Below are 16,627 nucleotides of genomic sequence, written 5' to 3' on the forward strand. Positions count from 1 at the left end.
TTGTAGTCTTGGCTACCCTCTCCTGGTGCCCAAAGTTCCCTCTATCACAATCACCAATAGAGTGAATGGAAAGGAGAGGGGAGAGGAGAGAAGAAGAGGAGGGAAAGGAAGAGAGGGGAGGAGAAAGGAGAGGAGTGGTCAAAATACAGACTTGATTGAGTAGGGGCCATAAGCACTGAACCCTCTATTATATAGAGGAGAAACACTAAGAAATCCGGCTGTGGTGGCTCAGCTCTGGTTGGTTAATCTTCCCTAACCCCCTTTCCTTTCTCCCTCCCACTGTTTCTCCCTCCCTTTTAGACTGCTGGAGCATTTGGAAAGTACAGTAAAAAGTAGCTGCTCAGCAGAAGATGGGATCTGGCTTTTCAACTTACCGGCCCAAGGCAATTTATTTGGATATTGATGGAAGAATTCAAAAGGTACCCTTACTTCTCTGTCCTTGTCTTTTTGGCAGAAAGCTCCACAGGAATATTCATTCCCCTTTCATATTCTCTGTGTCTTAGCTTTCTGAGTGCTGTATATTGCATCTGCTGCTTACCGATTAGGGGTGCCTCTCAGGGTTTGAATGGCCCTGATGGCAGATGGCCCAGTACGTTGTCTTGAAAGGGACCTGCCACTCTGTGCCTCCCCTGGGTTTCCAAGACGGAAGTAATTCTTCTTGGAAAAGAATAGCAAGGTCTTCATGCTGCATGAACTCCTGGGTCAGCGTGCAAATGCCTATGATAATTGTTTTCTTGGACTCTTCCCCAGGCTTCTGTGTAGCGCCAGCATTTTCACTCCTGTGCCAACTTTAGCATGTGGAGAGAGAGGTCTTTTCCCAGTTTTTATCCTTCACAAAGGAGACTGTTAAGTGGTGCTGAAAACATGATGCATTCCTTGAGAACAAAGATCTTGGGGACAAAGCTTTTTTTTTTCTGTTTCTTAAGCACACACCTCCTTTAAAGTACCGAATTGTTGCTTTTCATGAAATTAATTTTAAATTAACATTCAGATAAAACAAGCAATAGCACAGAAACATGCACATATTACATACATAGGATTTAGTATATTCACGTCTTTCAGCATCTGAGCCATGCTACATCCTCAGTCAGACAAGAAGCAAGTATTATTTCAAATACAGTTAACAGGAGGTAGCTTGGGGGATTACAGACACGGACTGTTGGAAATGGAAAAGGACTGTTCCATCCCTGCCTGTAGGGTAGGCAATCTCTGAGAGAATTTATCATCATAAATTATTATTGATGTTGTGTTATTTCTGCTTTGCCAAATTCCAAGCATTCATGCTAATATATTTTTCTAGGTTGTTTTTTTTTTTTATTTCATTCCCCTCTCCTTCTTCTGGAGCATGTACCCTTCATATTCACTTAGAAAGGAAATCAATTCTTGATTTCTCCCTATCTGAAAATGAACTCTAGCCTGAACAAACATTTATGAATTCCTTTGTTTCATTCTGATTGGCAGGGAATGCTCTCCTCCCACCCCCCAAATTGTGTTTAAGGTTGAGCAGATTAGGAGTACCTTTAAAATTTTTTTTGAGGAGAAAAATGTGAGGTAAAATTATACCCGGGGCAAATTTTCAGTTGGATTTTGCAATGGATCCCTGTCAGGTCTTCACTGATACCAAAGGGAAAGCATTGAAAGTGAATCACGGGGATGGGGGAGGGGAGACGTGATGCTCTACCAAAACTGTATGGTTTGGATCACTCCTGAAATTATGTGTGTCTCACTCTCCGTTGAGACAGAGCTAAAATCAAAGCCTAGAGCAAAACGAAAAGTATTGATGTGTCCCTCTCCTCCCTCCACCCCCAACACACACAAACACACACACACACACACACACACACACACACACAAACTTCTTCCTTTGCCATTTGAAGCTGCATTTGCCAGCCTCCCTTCTCCAACAAATGAAATTAATATCCTGCTGAGCTCTACCAATGTCCAATTTAATCTCACCAGATCAGAGTAGCTCCGCCTTTCTAATTTTTAAATAAATGACTAAAGGAATTGTTACTATGTTGAGCTAGACAATAAGCATTTCCTAAGACTGATCCTCCAGGTGTCCTTTTCTATAAATGAAGAAGATAGAAATAAAAAATAATACAAACTTGGCTGCCAGGAAAGAGCCAAACTAAGGTGAGATAGGTTTTGTTTTATAAGAGTGATTAGAGAAAGAGGAAGTAAGCCTTATGTTTTGAGTTAGTCAACTATCTAAAATCTTGGTTCCCAAGATCGAATCATCTATTTCAATTCTGCCATTTTATCTATCAACAAACTGGGGCCTTCAAAAGATTAAATTACTTGCCTGAGGTCACACCATGATATAAAGAAGTTAGGTGTAGTAGAAACATTGGATCCATAGTCAAAAAATATGAATTCAGATCCTGACTCTGCTATGTGCTAGGCTTTTGGGTTTTTTGCATTTTTACTTTGAATCAGTCACATTATCCATACTTGGTTTCTTTCGTCATCTGAAAAATGAGAGGATTCAATCTCTAAGTCCTATGGAGAAAAATTCTCAAAACTCTATCACTAGTAAATGACAAGCCAGGACTTGAACCCAGATTTTCTGACTCCCAAGTCAAATTCAGTATAACACACTGCTATTTACTGCACCACATTAGTCTATTACTATAATAACTTTTTCTTATATAGCACTTTTCAGTTTACAAAATACTTTCAAATAGAGATTGTTTTACTCATCATGTTGAAATGGAGATTCAATTTGTGTATTTTTCTTTATTTTCCTTTAGCATTTTATTTTTCCCCAGTTATATGTAAAAACAATTTTAACATTTCATTTTTAAAACTTTGAGTTTCAAATTCTCTCCCTTTCTCCCTCACCACCCTACCCCCCCCCACATTGAGAAGACAAGCAACTCTATATAGGTTATACATGTGTCGTCATGCAAAACACTTCGATAGTCATGTTGTAAAAGACTAATATCCCCCCATCCTATCCCCCCCATTTATTCTATTCTCTCTCTCCTTTCACCCTGTCCCTCCTCAAAAGTGTTTGCTTCTGGCTACCCCCTCCCCCAATATGCCCTTCCTTCTTCTATCACACCCCACCTTTTCTTATCTCCTTACTCCCTACTTTCTTGTAGGGTAAGATAGTTTCCATGCTCAACTGAGTGTGTATGTTATTCCCTCTTTGAGCTAATTCTGATGAGAGTAAGGTTCACTCATTCCCTCTTACCTCCCCCCCTCCTTTCCACTGCAAAAGCTTTTTCTTGCCTCTTTTATGTAAGACAATTTACTCCATTCTACCTCTCCCTTTCTCTTTCTCCCAGTACCTTCCTCTCTCTCATCCCTTAATTTTAATTTTTAGATATCATCCCTTCATATTCAGTTCCCATCTGTCCCCTCTGTATATCTAAAGATATACTCCTTCTATAGCCTAATAATAAGAAAGGTCTTATGAGTTAACAAATATTATCTTTCCATGTGGGAATATAGACAGTTTAACTTTAATAAATCCCTTATGATTTCTCTTTCCTGTTAATTTTTACATTCTCTTGAGTCTTGTATTTGAAAGTAAAATTTTCTATTTAGCTCTCTGGCCTTTTCTCAAGAGTGCATGAAATTCTTCTATCTCAGTGAATATACATTTTTCCCCCTCATGGATTATACTCTGTTTTATTGGGTAGGTGATTCTTGGTTGTAATCCTAGCTCTTTTGCTCTCTAGGATAGCATCTTCTAAGCCTTCCAATTCTTTAATGTAGAAGCTGCAAAATATTGTGTTATCCTGATTGTGGCTCCACCATACTTGAATTGTTTCTTTCTGGTTGCTTGCAATATTTTCTCCTTGATCTGGAAACTCCGGAATTTGGCTATAACGTTCCTGAAAATTTCTATTTTGGGATCTTTTTCAGGAAGTAATCAGTGGATTCTTCCAATTTTTTTACCCTCTGGTTCTACAATATCAGGGCAATTTTTCTTGATTATGGCTTTTGGGTAGTCAAATAATTTTAAAATTATCTCTCTTGGCTCTATTTTCCAGGTCAGTGGTTTTTCCAATGAGATATTTCACATGGTCTTCCTTTTTTCATTCCTTTCATTTTGTTTTATAATGTCTTGATTTCTTACAAAGTCATTAGCTTCCATTTGCTCCATTCTAATTTTTAATAAATTATTTTTTCAGTGAGCAGTTGGACCTCCTTTTCTATTTGACTAATTCTGTTTTTGAAGGCATTCTTCGACTCATTGGCTTTTTGGACCTCTTTTGCCATTTGGTCTAGTCTATTTTTTAAGGCATTATTTTCTTCAATATTTTTGGGGGTCTCCTTTACCAAACTGTTGACTTGTTTTTTTTATGATTTTCTTTTTTTTTTCTTTTTGGAGGGCAGTTGGGGTTAAGTGACTTGCCCAAGGTCACATGGCTAATTTTTGTGTTAAGTGCCTGAGGCCAGATTTGAACTCAGGTACTCCTGACTCCAGGGCCGATGCTCTATTCACTGTGCCACCTAGCTGCCCTTTCATGATTTTCTTGCATCACTCTCATTTCTCTTCCCAATTTTCCCTCTACTTCTCTTACTTGGTTTTAAAAATCCTTTTTGAGCTCATATATGACCTGAGATCAATTCACATTTTTCTTGGAGGCTTTGGGTGTAGGAGCTCTGACTTCGTGGTCCTCCTCTGAGTATGTGTTTTGATCTTCCTTTCCCCCAAAGTCAGTTACTACCTTCAGAGTTTTGTTTTCCATTGTTTGCTCATTTTCCCAGTCTATTACTTGACTTTTTAACTCTTTGTTAAGGTAGGGTTCTGCTTCCAGTGTAGAGGGAGAACTGTCCCAAGCTTCAGGGGTTTTGTGCAGCTGTTTTCAAAGATACTTCTGGGACCTGTAAGTCTTCAGTTCTTCCAAGGTGGTGTGATCTAAGGAGAGGTGCTTACTCCTCTCCTGGCCTGTGCTCTGGTCTGTGAGCAGCCACAAGTACTCTTTTCTGCCCTGGAACAGTGAGGAGGGCTTCCTCTCCACCACAGCCACAAGCTCTGCTATGCTGGTACTCTTCCTCACCTCAAGACTGACCCAGATCCAAGTATGGGCAAAGCAATAGAGTCCTCCCTCAGTGCTAGCAAAGAGACCCCTGTAATCGCCTTCTGACCTTGTTCAACCACCTTACTGTCTGTGGGCTGAGAGCTCCAGAAGAAGCTGCTGCCACTGCCACTGCTGCTGCTGATTCAGTCATTCCCAAGGCCTGTGCTGTGCTGGGGAAGACTGTGCTCCTCTCTCACCCAGGTCCAACAGATCTTTCTTGCTGACCTTCTAAGTTGCCTTTGCCATCTGTGGGCTTAGAAGTCTGGAAACTGTCACTGCTGCCAGTGGTTCAGTCCCCCTGTGGCTTGCTTCTGGTTTGCTGGAATCGGGTCTGCAATGGTGTGGCCTGTGCTCCTCTTTCAGCCTGGTGCAACAGACCTTTTCTGTTGATTTTGCAGCTTGTCTTAGACTGGAAATTTGTTTCACTCTATCTTTTAGTGGGTTATGCTGCTCAAGAATTTGTTTAGAGTCATTTTTAAAAAGTATTTGGAGGAGTTTAGGGGAAAGTTTATGTGAGTCCCTGCCTTTACTCTACCATCTTGGCTCCACCCCCCACTTTTCATATTTTACCACATACTACATAGAGGGGCAGTTGAAAGCAGACAGAGGTTATAAAAATTAATAGGACAATATCTTATTTTCATTTTCCTTCATCATCCTCAAAAATATTACAAGCTCCTGATTTTACTTCATACTTACATTAGGTGCTATAGAGAGACATCCTTACTTAGATTAGATTAGATCACCTCTGAGGTCCTTTCCAGATTTGAAATTCTGTTATTCTATAATTGGCTAAGTTCTCACCCTCTATCACGGGGCTCCTCAACCTTTCATAGTAAGGACTCACTATGCTCCTTGACCCTTTATTGAGAGGATACAGAAGGAACTCCTGAAGTTCAGGAGATGATAAGAAATAATGCTGCTGTATTGGGGTGGGGGTAGGGGATGGTTAGAAAAAAATCTGACTGATTTAGGTCTGAATTAGAAGAGACCTTAGGGATGGAGTTCTACTCTCCCATTTTACAAATGAGGAATGGAAGAAAAGAAACGTGTTTGAAGTCAAACAACAGAGAGTGGAAAGGACAAAATTAGATGACCAGTCCAGTATGGTGTTCATTTCACTATGTCATGCCCATATAACCATGTACATGCTTCCTTTTAGAAATGATTGCTGGTCTAGAGAGGAACAGGGGCATGCCAGCAATTTCTGATCATAACTCCTCCTGACCTTTGGAGATTTGAAGGTTTTGTTCCCCATATATTGTGAACCAAGGACATAACAAGTCTACATTTCAAATGCCCTAAATTCCCAGCATAGCTAAAATTGTTGGCCCTGAGACTAGTTGGGTCTACAAATGACCAGTTGGTTAGAGTCAAATTGTTAGAGACCCCTTGGTATAAATGTTTTCTTTAAGAAATTTTCTTCTGATAGATAGTAATTATTCTGGTACATTTGATTTGATTCTCTTCTTAACTATACATCTCTGACCATAATAGCATCCCATTCTTTTCAAACCTCAGTTTTGAATGAGGATGGTTTTCTTAAACACAGTTCTGATAATGTTACTCCCATACTCAATAATCTCCAGTGACTCACAACTGCCTCTAGATCAAAATATTAATTCCTTTTAAAACCCTTTGTAAACAACCTTCCTTTCTAGCCTCATTATTCATCATTTTTCTTCCCACTCCCTACTATGTAGCCAAAATAGCCGTCTTGCCATTCTTCACACATGCTATTCCCTCTCCTGTCTATACCTTGGTACTAATCATTCTCTGTGATCTCCCTCTTAATCCCTACTTCATAGAATCCTTTGATTTAACTCAGTCAGTACTTCCTACATGATGCCTTTTCTGCCCTACCAACCACTAGTGCCCTCCCCCATAAACTAGCTTGAATTTATTTTTTTATTTATCCTGTATATACAGAAATGTATATTGGTGTCTCCAGGCTATTTCCTCTGATAAAATATAAGCTCCTTGAGAGTAGAGACAATTTCATTTTTATCTTGTATCCCCAGCTCCTTGCATAGTGCATGGTACATAGTAAATAATGATTGTTTGTTGATGGATTGATTGGTATTTTGAGGGTCTTAAAAATAATAATAGATAGCCTTATAACTATTTTAATTTTATTTTAAAAAATTTATATTGTCCTCTTTTGCTTTTACATCAACTATGTTTCCCAGAGTATCCCTCACAAAGAATGGAGAAAGGAGGGAAATGCATTCTCTTTTTTTTTTTGCTTTTTGGAGGGTAGTTGGGGTTAAGTAACTTGCCCAAGGTCATACGGCTAGTTTTGTGTGTGTGTATGTGTGTGTTAAGTGTCTGAGGCTGGATCAGAACTCAGGTCCCTCTGACTCTGGGGGGGAAATACATTCTCAAATCTCCTTGATGCTTATTACTTACTAAAAAAATGGAAAGAAAAAAAAACATTTACAGGGGAGACAATTAAACTCAATAATATCAAGTGCAATAAACCAAAGAAATAAATTGTTTTGGGAAGAACTCCCTTTTTCACAAAAATTGCTAAGAAAACTGGAAATGTTTGGCAAAAATAAGAATTTGACCAATAATTTATGCCATATTCCACAACAAGCTGAAAATTGATATATGGTTTGAAAATTTAGAGGTGTAGAATAGGAAAGAAAGGAGATGATATCTTCTTTCACAGTTTTTTCACAAAAAATATCTGTAAGACTGTGGTACATATATAAACATGTCTTACATAATGTGGATAAAATATGTATAGAGACATAGAAATAAATTTTATGCTATACATTGTGTCATATCCACAAATGTGTTTGTATCTATACACAATCTTACAAAAATGTTATTTTCCCTGAGAAACAATTACAAAGCCATTAATAAATGCAATGTTCCATAAAAACTGGAAAAAATAGCTCAGTAAGCTAAGCAAGGTTCTAAGTTTACAAATTCTGTGAAATAAAAGAATTTAATTAGATGCTCTTGAAGGTTTCTTCAAAATCTAAATCTTTGACCCAATGATCCTATATGAAGTTGCATTTTGTAATAGAATGAGCCACTAAAAACTCCCATAATTGTTATTTGTTGATAAGCTTCTAGGGTAGACAAGTAGAACTGGTGAGTAGATGAATCAATCCAAGTGGCCAGACTCTGCCCCTGGGAGATATGGTATATGCCTCCTGTTTTTTTTCCCAGGTAACAAGCACAGGAAACTTAGACTTTAATTCAGATTCTTCTCAGTCCTAAGAAGTGATGTCTTTGAGAGTCCTATTTCTAGCTTGCTTCAAAGCACTGGGAGTGCCCCACAGGCATTTTCATCCCCCTTTCAAGAAGACAGGATATAGTCCCATTTTACCTCATTTTCAGTCTATCTCTTCTAGGTGTTTTGTATCTACTGCTCTTTAGGAAGCATTTAATGGTGAGGACAGTTGTTCAGCCATTCCTATTTGTCTACCTCATCCCACTACTGACTCACTGTCCAGTATAAATGCTCCTTCTCTGCTTTAGGATACTGTATCAAGTGATAAATAATCATAGTAATCTATATGGTTATAGCTCCCAGGCCCCAGCCAGCAAAACACTTCAATGTTAGATCTGCCTTTCTTCCCTAGGGATGCTTTGCCATCAGTTGCCTTCTTATTACTAATAAGTACACCCAGACCTTAAAAACAATTCAAATATTTAAAGCAAATAAAGGTAAGCAGACTTAGCCCAAACTCAGAATGAAAGGCTTCAGGATTCCATGAGTAAGGCCAAATGGAGGAGATACAGAATTATCACTTGGCGGGGGGGGGTCTGTATTTTATTTTTTAGGAGATTTCAAGTAACTTGGCTTTCTGAGTCTTACATCTTTCTTTGGGACAATTCCCTCTATCTTCTCTTTCAATCTTTCAGTTCCAGGCAACTCTTTCTCTTGCTCCACACAGCTTCTAAATATCTCATTGTCAGTTGGGTTCCTCTTCAGGTCTCTCTCCTGGACTCACCTAAAGTTCACACAGAGCCATGGCCTATCATTCTTCATCCTATGGTGCTACACTTAAGGGATTCATTCATATCCCACAAAGGGTCCTGACTTAGCCATTTTTACAAGTGATCTTATCTTTCTTCTTTTCTATAATTTGGTTTCTAAAAGAGCAACTACTTTACAGTCCCTTTCTAGTTAAACATATACTGTTCCCAGTAAATAAATTGATTTTTGTCTGTACCATAGTTCCAAATGCTAATTACCACAACTCTAAATTACATGCATATTATATGCACATAAAATAGCAGTACATGCCTAAAGATACCAATAAATATGCCTAAAAATAAGTGCAATAATAACATAAGCAGAGCTACATAGTAACAGAATATGTATGTTATGCATATAAATAGTATATGCAAATAAACAGCAAAGTGATGTGTAGCTGATGGACAAATGTATCTATTGTGCACAAATATGCAGTAATTATCATATGCATTAATGAACATATGAAATGAAGTGCAAGGCACCTTTCAAATTGATGTTGTCTTCTGCTACACAAATAACTATTTCTTTTTCTATTGCATTTCCACTCCTGTATCAAGAGCTTTTTTCTTTCTGCTTATGAGACAAAACAAACAAAAAAAGATTGCCACTTGTTCAATGGCTGCATGAACCCTACTCATCTTACTTCTTTTGATTGAAGGATGAAGGAAACAGCTACTTTTTTTTATCAAGTATATTTTGTCAGCTCCAAGGTCAAGAAGTGCCTTGGGCCTAGAGGTCTACAGATTCCTTCACACTGCCATAGGTGGACTTACACAGTAGGGTACTGGGTTTTTCCTTTTAAAAAATCCATAATTGGGGCGGCTAGGTGGTGCAGTGAATAGAGCACCGGCCCTGGAGTCAGGAGGCCCTGAGTTCAAATCCAGCCTCAGACACTTAACACAAAAACTAGCCATGTAACTTTGGGCAAGTCACTTAACCCCAATTGCCCTCCAAAAAACAAAACAAAAAAATCCATAATTGTTTATCAAGAGAATGTTTTTATATGGCTACAAGTTGTGATAGTTACTGCATTATGATAAATAGAATAAATCCTGTCTCTGTCCTTGTAACAGTCCTTCAAGTCCTCCATTGCTCTCTTCCATTTATAAATGTTTTTATATTCTAATTGTCTTTGGTTTCCATGTGGCAAGGAAAACAAGTATTTATTTTTTGAGGCAGATTTTAGGTTCTTTTAGCCAACTCATTTTCATGATTGATGTATATCACATAAAATTCAGTAGAAAATGGTTAGTCTCAATTGGTATTGATTTCTTTATCCATTTCCTGTTTTCAACATCTATAGTTTCATTAAATACATTCAGTTGGGACTTTCTGGGTGAGCAGCAAGATGACAGGCTAGACATTTTTATACCCACTAACTCTCAAATTTCCCCAAATAGGAATTATCAGAGTAGAGCAATTACAGTTGAATCTACAGTATGCTAAAGCAAGAAGCCTATCAAGTCTTCCTATGAAAACTGCCTATTCATATCTTTTCACCATTTATCAACTGAGGAATGGTTCTTATTCTTATAAATTTGAATTAGTTCCCTATGTGCTCGAGAGACCTTAATCAGAAAAAAAACCTTTTGGAAGATTTTTTTTCCAGTTTCTTATTTCTAATTTTAGTTGCATTTTTTAGGTTGTTCAAAACCTTCTTAATTTTGCTTAATCAAAATTGTCCATTTTACCTCCTGTAAACCTCTCTACCTTTGCTAGGTCATGAACCGTATGCATACCATGTTTCCCCGATAATAAGACACTGTCTTATTATTTTTTTTGGACAGAAAAACACCAGAGGGCTTATTTTCAGGGGAGGGCTTATTTTAATGAACATTGACAGCAATTTTAATAAACAGGTAAATGTGAAAAAAAAATGAATTTGTTCAATAATGAATTCAATAAAGAACAGGATGATGCGCTCACTGCTGCAGCTCTGATTGGATGCAGCTCGGAGCGCGGCGTGCGTTTCATGGGGGGGAGATGGTGCATACAGAGGGTACTGTAATGTAGCGTGTAGCGCAGGGGATCGCCTTCACTACAGTAGCAATCTCAATAGGGCTTATTTTCGGGGGAGGGCTTATTTTAGAGGAATCTTACACAGTAAGGGGAGGGCTTATTTTCAGGATAGGTCTTATTATCAGGGAAACACGGTAGATCTGACAGGTATTTTCTTCCATGTTCCCAACTTTGTTCATAAAGCTGCTCTTTGTGCCTAACGCACGTATCCATTTGGAGCTTGTCTTGTCATACGGTTTGGAATGTTAATCTATAAATAGTTTCTGCCAGATTGCTTTACTGTTTCTCTAACAGTTTTTATTGAGTAGTAAATTATTGCCTAAATAGCTTGGGTCTTTTTATTTATCAAACATTAGGCTACTGTGCTCATTTGCTTCTGTATACTGTGTTAATCTATTAGTGACTAATGGAACTAGGGTGCAAAGAACCACTCCCTACACTTAAGGAATACCATTGTTGGGATCTAGAACCATTTACAAAGAACCTAAACATTAGTGAAATGTAACTTATCTCCTACCTAGCCTGCAGGTGGTGACAATTAGGATGGTCTTACACACTATTATGCTGTGATACATGGTAGTCAGTTTGGTTTTTACAAAGTAATATTTATGGGGTGGCTAGGTGGCACAGTGAATAGAGCACCGGCCCTGGAGTCAGGAGGACCTGAGTCCAAATGTGACCTCAGACACTTAACACTTACTAGCCGTGTGACCTTGGGCAAGTCACTTAACCCCAATTGCCCTGCCTCCCCCCTCCAAAAACAAAAGCAAAACAAACAAACAAAAAAAAAAAACCAAAGCAATATTTATTTCCAAAAGTATCACAATGCTATAGACTTATTCCCTCAAAACATGGGAGTCATAATCTACTCTACCCCTCCCCCACCCCTCACTTTGCAACACCTAAGGCTTGAGGGAGAGAAAAGAGATAAGCCTCATAGTTTAGCTTGGTTCCTATAGAGCACAGTCCCAATCCCAAGTCCAAAAACATCCTCAGACTTGAGTCCCCAACATCCTGGCTTCTTTGGACTTCCACATTGAACTGGTTTGCTGCAACTTCCTGCTTTCAATCCTGGCTCCAAAATGTCTTGAACTTCCAGTCCTTTAGGGATCATCTCTGGTACCTGAAACTGAAGAAGATAAACAACATAGAATAGAAACAAACACTCCCAGGCTTATTTCTCTGAGCCAAGGGAAAAGAACAAGAGTAGAGGAAATGAAGTCCTCTTCAGCTCACAGCATTCATGATGTAGGTGAATGAGCAGCAGGAAGGAAAACACAGGAAAGAGTGTCTGAGAAGAAAATGATCAGCTCAGTCTGGCCAGTTTTTAAAATGCAGTCAACCATTTCAAGGAGGCTACCCACAACAGTAAGAACACAGAATTCCTTCATGTTAGGCACTCTGGACATGCTCCAAAGGCCGTTTGAGGGCTCCTCCATGGTAGGCAAGCTGGGCATGCCCAGGGAAGCATGAGTTATATCTGTCTTCTTCAGGAGACCTTTCCTGATCCCCTCAGTGGCTAATGCCTCCCCTTTTCAGATTTCCTTCCATATACTCTAGCTGGCAGGTCTCCCCCGTTAGAATGTAAACTCCCTGAGGACAGGAATTTTTTTTTTCCTTTCTTTGTATCCTCAGTTCTTTGCAAAATGCCTGGCACATAGTAAACTCTTTTTTTTTTAAGCAGTTGAGATTAAGTTAGTTGACCAAAGTTACACAGCCAGTTTTTTTGTGTGGGTGTTAAGTATCTGAGGCTGGAACCGATCCTGGGTCCTCCCAACTCCGGGGCTGGTGCTTTTACTCACTTCGCCACCTAGCCACCCCATATAGTAAACTCTTTTTGTTGATAGCTGTCAGCTTTCTCTTCTGATTGTTACAGATAAAATTCCAGAGAGAAATAAAGTTCTATCCAAATTACCATTACAAAGTACATACAAATAATATGTAAGGCACAGGCATTGGCATGAGGATAAACCATGACCAAGGAAGCATTAATAATATATTTTTTTCTTTTCTACATTGCAGTTTAAATATATACATGTGTATGTGTGTGTATTTATTCAAAATTAGAAACTTGTTTAGTTTCTGGGTTGGCTCAGAGATCCCAACCTTTTCTCATAATTGCAGATTTAGAACTTTAGAGAAAGACCATGCCCATTACTCCTACTCCCCATCATACTCAATTGCCTTACAGTCCTGCCTTCATTTAAGGGATAATTTACCACCACTGCTATCACCACCCTACACTCTAGCTCTTGTCCTCCTCCAATACATTTCTGTTAGTCAACCAACTATTCACAATGTAACACACCCACATGGTCAGTGATATTTATATAACCAGCTACTTGCAATAATGACACTTTTAGATCTTAAAAACAGCCATTTACTTAGTTATAAGGCAAAAGAAATAATATCACAAATACTCATTAAAGCAAGTATATAATTGATAAAATTCACAATTCACACATACTCTTTCACCAATGCACTCAGTGTCTGGGGAGAAGAGTAGACACACCCTTGTAAGAAATTGCTAGAGAAGCTGACTGTGCTTGGCTTTTTTTCTACTAAAGCTTTAGTCAATCCTGTAACTCATGTTGAACCATCTCTCACAGCCTCCTTCACTTACCACTCTATAACAGGTCCATAATTCCTCCCAACATAATGTAAAGTTTGTTTTTAGAGGACTCCCCAGGGATGGGTCTAAGAACCACCAAACCCCACCACTAAATAATATGAAGCTGGAAAAAAGCCCATAAGTAAAATTCCCTTCACGTTAGTCAGTAAGGTAACCAGTACTTTATAGTACTAGCCACATCCCTTTAGCTCCCAGTTTTCTTTCTTAAAAAAAAATTAAAAAGTATTTATCAAATACTTATAATGCCAGGCACCATGCTAAGTTCTGGGAATACAAATGCACACAAGTAAGATGTTCCTACTTTTAAGGAATTCTCTACCTTTAGATGCACATAGCATCTATATTAACAGTTGGCACATAAATACTGGCAAGTATATACAGTTATACAATATATGGGGCCAGGATACATATACTTAGAGGCACACATGTAGGAGAGTACAGATGTAGGGGAAACGTGGCCAAAGCACAAGCAAGGAATGGCAGCGCATTCATGGAAGAGGAACTCCTACCTCTAACACTACTCTTAAGGCTGCTGTTTTGTCCTCAGTGATATCATTTCAGTGTTTACACAGGGCCTGCTTCATGATGCTCTCATAATTCTTTTTTTTTCTTTTTGGAGGGGGAAGGTAAGGCAATTGGGGTTAAGTGACTTGCCCAAGGTCACACAGCTAGTTTTTTTTGGTCTGTGTGTTAAGTGTCTGAGGCCCGATTTGAACTCAGGTCCTCCTGACTCCTGGGCCGGCACTCTATTCACTGTGCCACCTAGCCTCCCCGATGCTCTCATAATTCTTTAAGGATGTTGCTCAAATAGGTTTATAGTCTCTGACTGGGATTGTTCCACCACCTGATGCTCTTCTGGATAAAGCTTTGCCAGACTCATCACCTTGGTTTGATGCCATGACACTAGACATGTAGCTTCTGCCACAAGCTCCTCTTCTGGGCACTTGATTTACATCATGTTCTCGCTCAGATGAAACCCTTAGCTGACTCTTCAAGGAATGAGTGGGTGCTGCAGGGCTCTTTCAGCTTACATCAAGCCCAAAAATTTCATCTCTTTTTTTCATGCCTTTTTTTTTTTCATAAAAGGCAGAAATGTCTGCCAAACAATACTCAAAAATCTACCTTTCTGGTCCTCTTCTTTTGTCACCTTAAGTCCTCAGCTCTAAAATCTCTTATCTTCCCAGCAAGAGCCTCCTCACCCCAAATATCAAACAGGATCAAAGAAAGGTGTTCTCCCAGTTAGCTAATGCTTTATGGCTTAACGTGTTCTTTGTACTTGTTTTCCTGGTTCAAGAGCTAACATGCTTCTGTTGGAAACCTCACCCTAGTTTAAGGCAGGCATTCTATGTACTTCCCAATTTTCAAACTCTGGACACTAGACTATGTTCTAAGTAAAGGTGATTTATTCCATATCCACCAATCACATTGGGTTTGCAGGGTCCCCATATTCTTCTGTTATTATATATAAATGGAGGGGGAGGGGAAATTTATTGAGACAATCTAAGCTGTAGGGGTAAGGTCATTGCCTTTTCTACCAGCCTAATATTTTCCCTGACTTTTCCTATGGTTAGATGGCCAATCCAAACCTGAAAGGGCTTTTGTGACATTCCTTACACCCATGCATCATATCACACTGTGAAAAATTTAGAAAGATCAACCATGAGAAGAAAGCAGAATTGTTTAAAAAGTTTGTCACTGGATATGAAAAAAAAAGCAAGCAAACATCCCAAATCTTAGGAAACAAAAGTCATAATGGCTTTCAGTCTTCCCTGTGGAAGCCAACTTCTTGCATAAATAATAACTAAGTCATATATGAAACCAGTTCTATAAGTAGCAGATGTGAAGTAGATCTGGGAGAAACTCCAGTTCTTCTTTTCTTTTTTTTTTTTTTTACAAATACTCAGGGAAAGAGTTACATTTTTCTGACAGGGAAATAAGTTTTCAGTATCCTAAAGAAAAATTCAATGTGGAGAGAGGGAGGAAGAAGAGAAGGGAAGAGAAGAAAAGGGGAAGGAAGAGGCAGAAAGAGGAGAAAAGAGTAGAGGAGACATCTGAAAGAAAGGGGAGGAAGGGGAGAGAATAAGGTAGGGAAGAAAGAGAAAGGGAAGGGAGGGAGAAAGGGAAGAAGGAAGGAAGGAACAAAGGAAGGAAGGAAGCAAGGGAGGAAAGAAGAGAATAAGGGAGAGAGGGAGGGAGGGAAGGGAAAGAAGGGAGGGAAGAGGTGGAAAGAGAAGAGAAAAGAGTAGAGGAGACATGAAAGAAAAGTGGAGGAAGGGGAGAGAATAGGGTTGGAAAGGTAGAGAAAGGGAATGAAGAAAGTAAGGAAGGAGAAAGGGAAGGAAAGATATAGATGAATGGATCATTTTGTTTAATTAATCTACCAAACTAGTAAAAAGCAGATCAGAGTCCTGAGCCCTATCATCGAAGAAATATATGATAAAAACATTGGGCCAATCATATGAGGAGAGCCTTGTGTTATCAAAATAAAGGAGAAATGACTCCTGAAATTGGGCTAAGTTATGAACAAGAGTTATATAAGATAATACTGAAGAGGTCAACGAGTAAATCATGCACTAGGTCACATGTGAGATATTCTGGAAATCCCAACCTGATCTGATATACTCAAAGAACATGTGGCATGGAACTCCCTCTCTGGGATTTCCTAAGAAAGGTTACTTCTCCTCCAGCCTAGCAGCATGTATAATGGCTGCTTCCAAATCACATCTTCAACATGTGTTGCCTAGATAAGACCGAGCCTGCCCTTTCAGACCACCAGCTATTTTTTTTCTTTTCTGTGTTTCTTTCCTTAAACATAAATGACTGAACATCCAAGGCTACTTTGGAAGTTTACGAGTTTCTGGGTTCCTCCATTAATGTCTATTGCACCATGTGGACCCTGCAGATACTAAAACACTTCCCAAAAGATGACCACCAGCTGAA

The 16,627-nt window shown here is 39.0% G+C and overlaps 1 protein-coding gene across 1 annotated transcript in view; it reads left to right on the forward strand.

The window, feature by feature from the left end:
- Nucleotides 1-287: 287 nt before the first annotated feature.
- The window catches only part of PDE9A (phosphodiesterase 9A), a 167,189-nt gene continuing 150,849 nt past the window's right edge, over nt 288-16,627 (forward strand). The window contains exon 1 of the mRNA XM_069074814.1: nt 288-419. Coding sequence (XP_068930915.1) covers nt 351-419 — 69 coding nt within the window. The 5' untranslated portion in view covers nt 288-350. The remainder of the gene's footprint in view (nt 420-16,627) is intronic.

The sequence above is a fragment of the Petaurus breviceps genome, unplaced genomic scaffold, assembly GCF_028583685.1.
Source record: "Petaurus breviceps papuanus isolate PSGF00001 unplaced genomic scaffold, PetGlider_PUasm1.0 90897, whole genome shotgun sequence".
Lineage (NCBI taxonomy): Eukaryota > Metazoa > Chordata > Mammalia > Diprotodontia > Petauridae > Petaurus > Petaurus breviceps.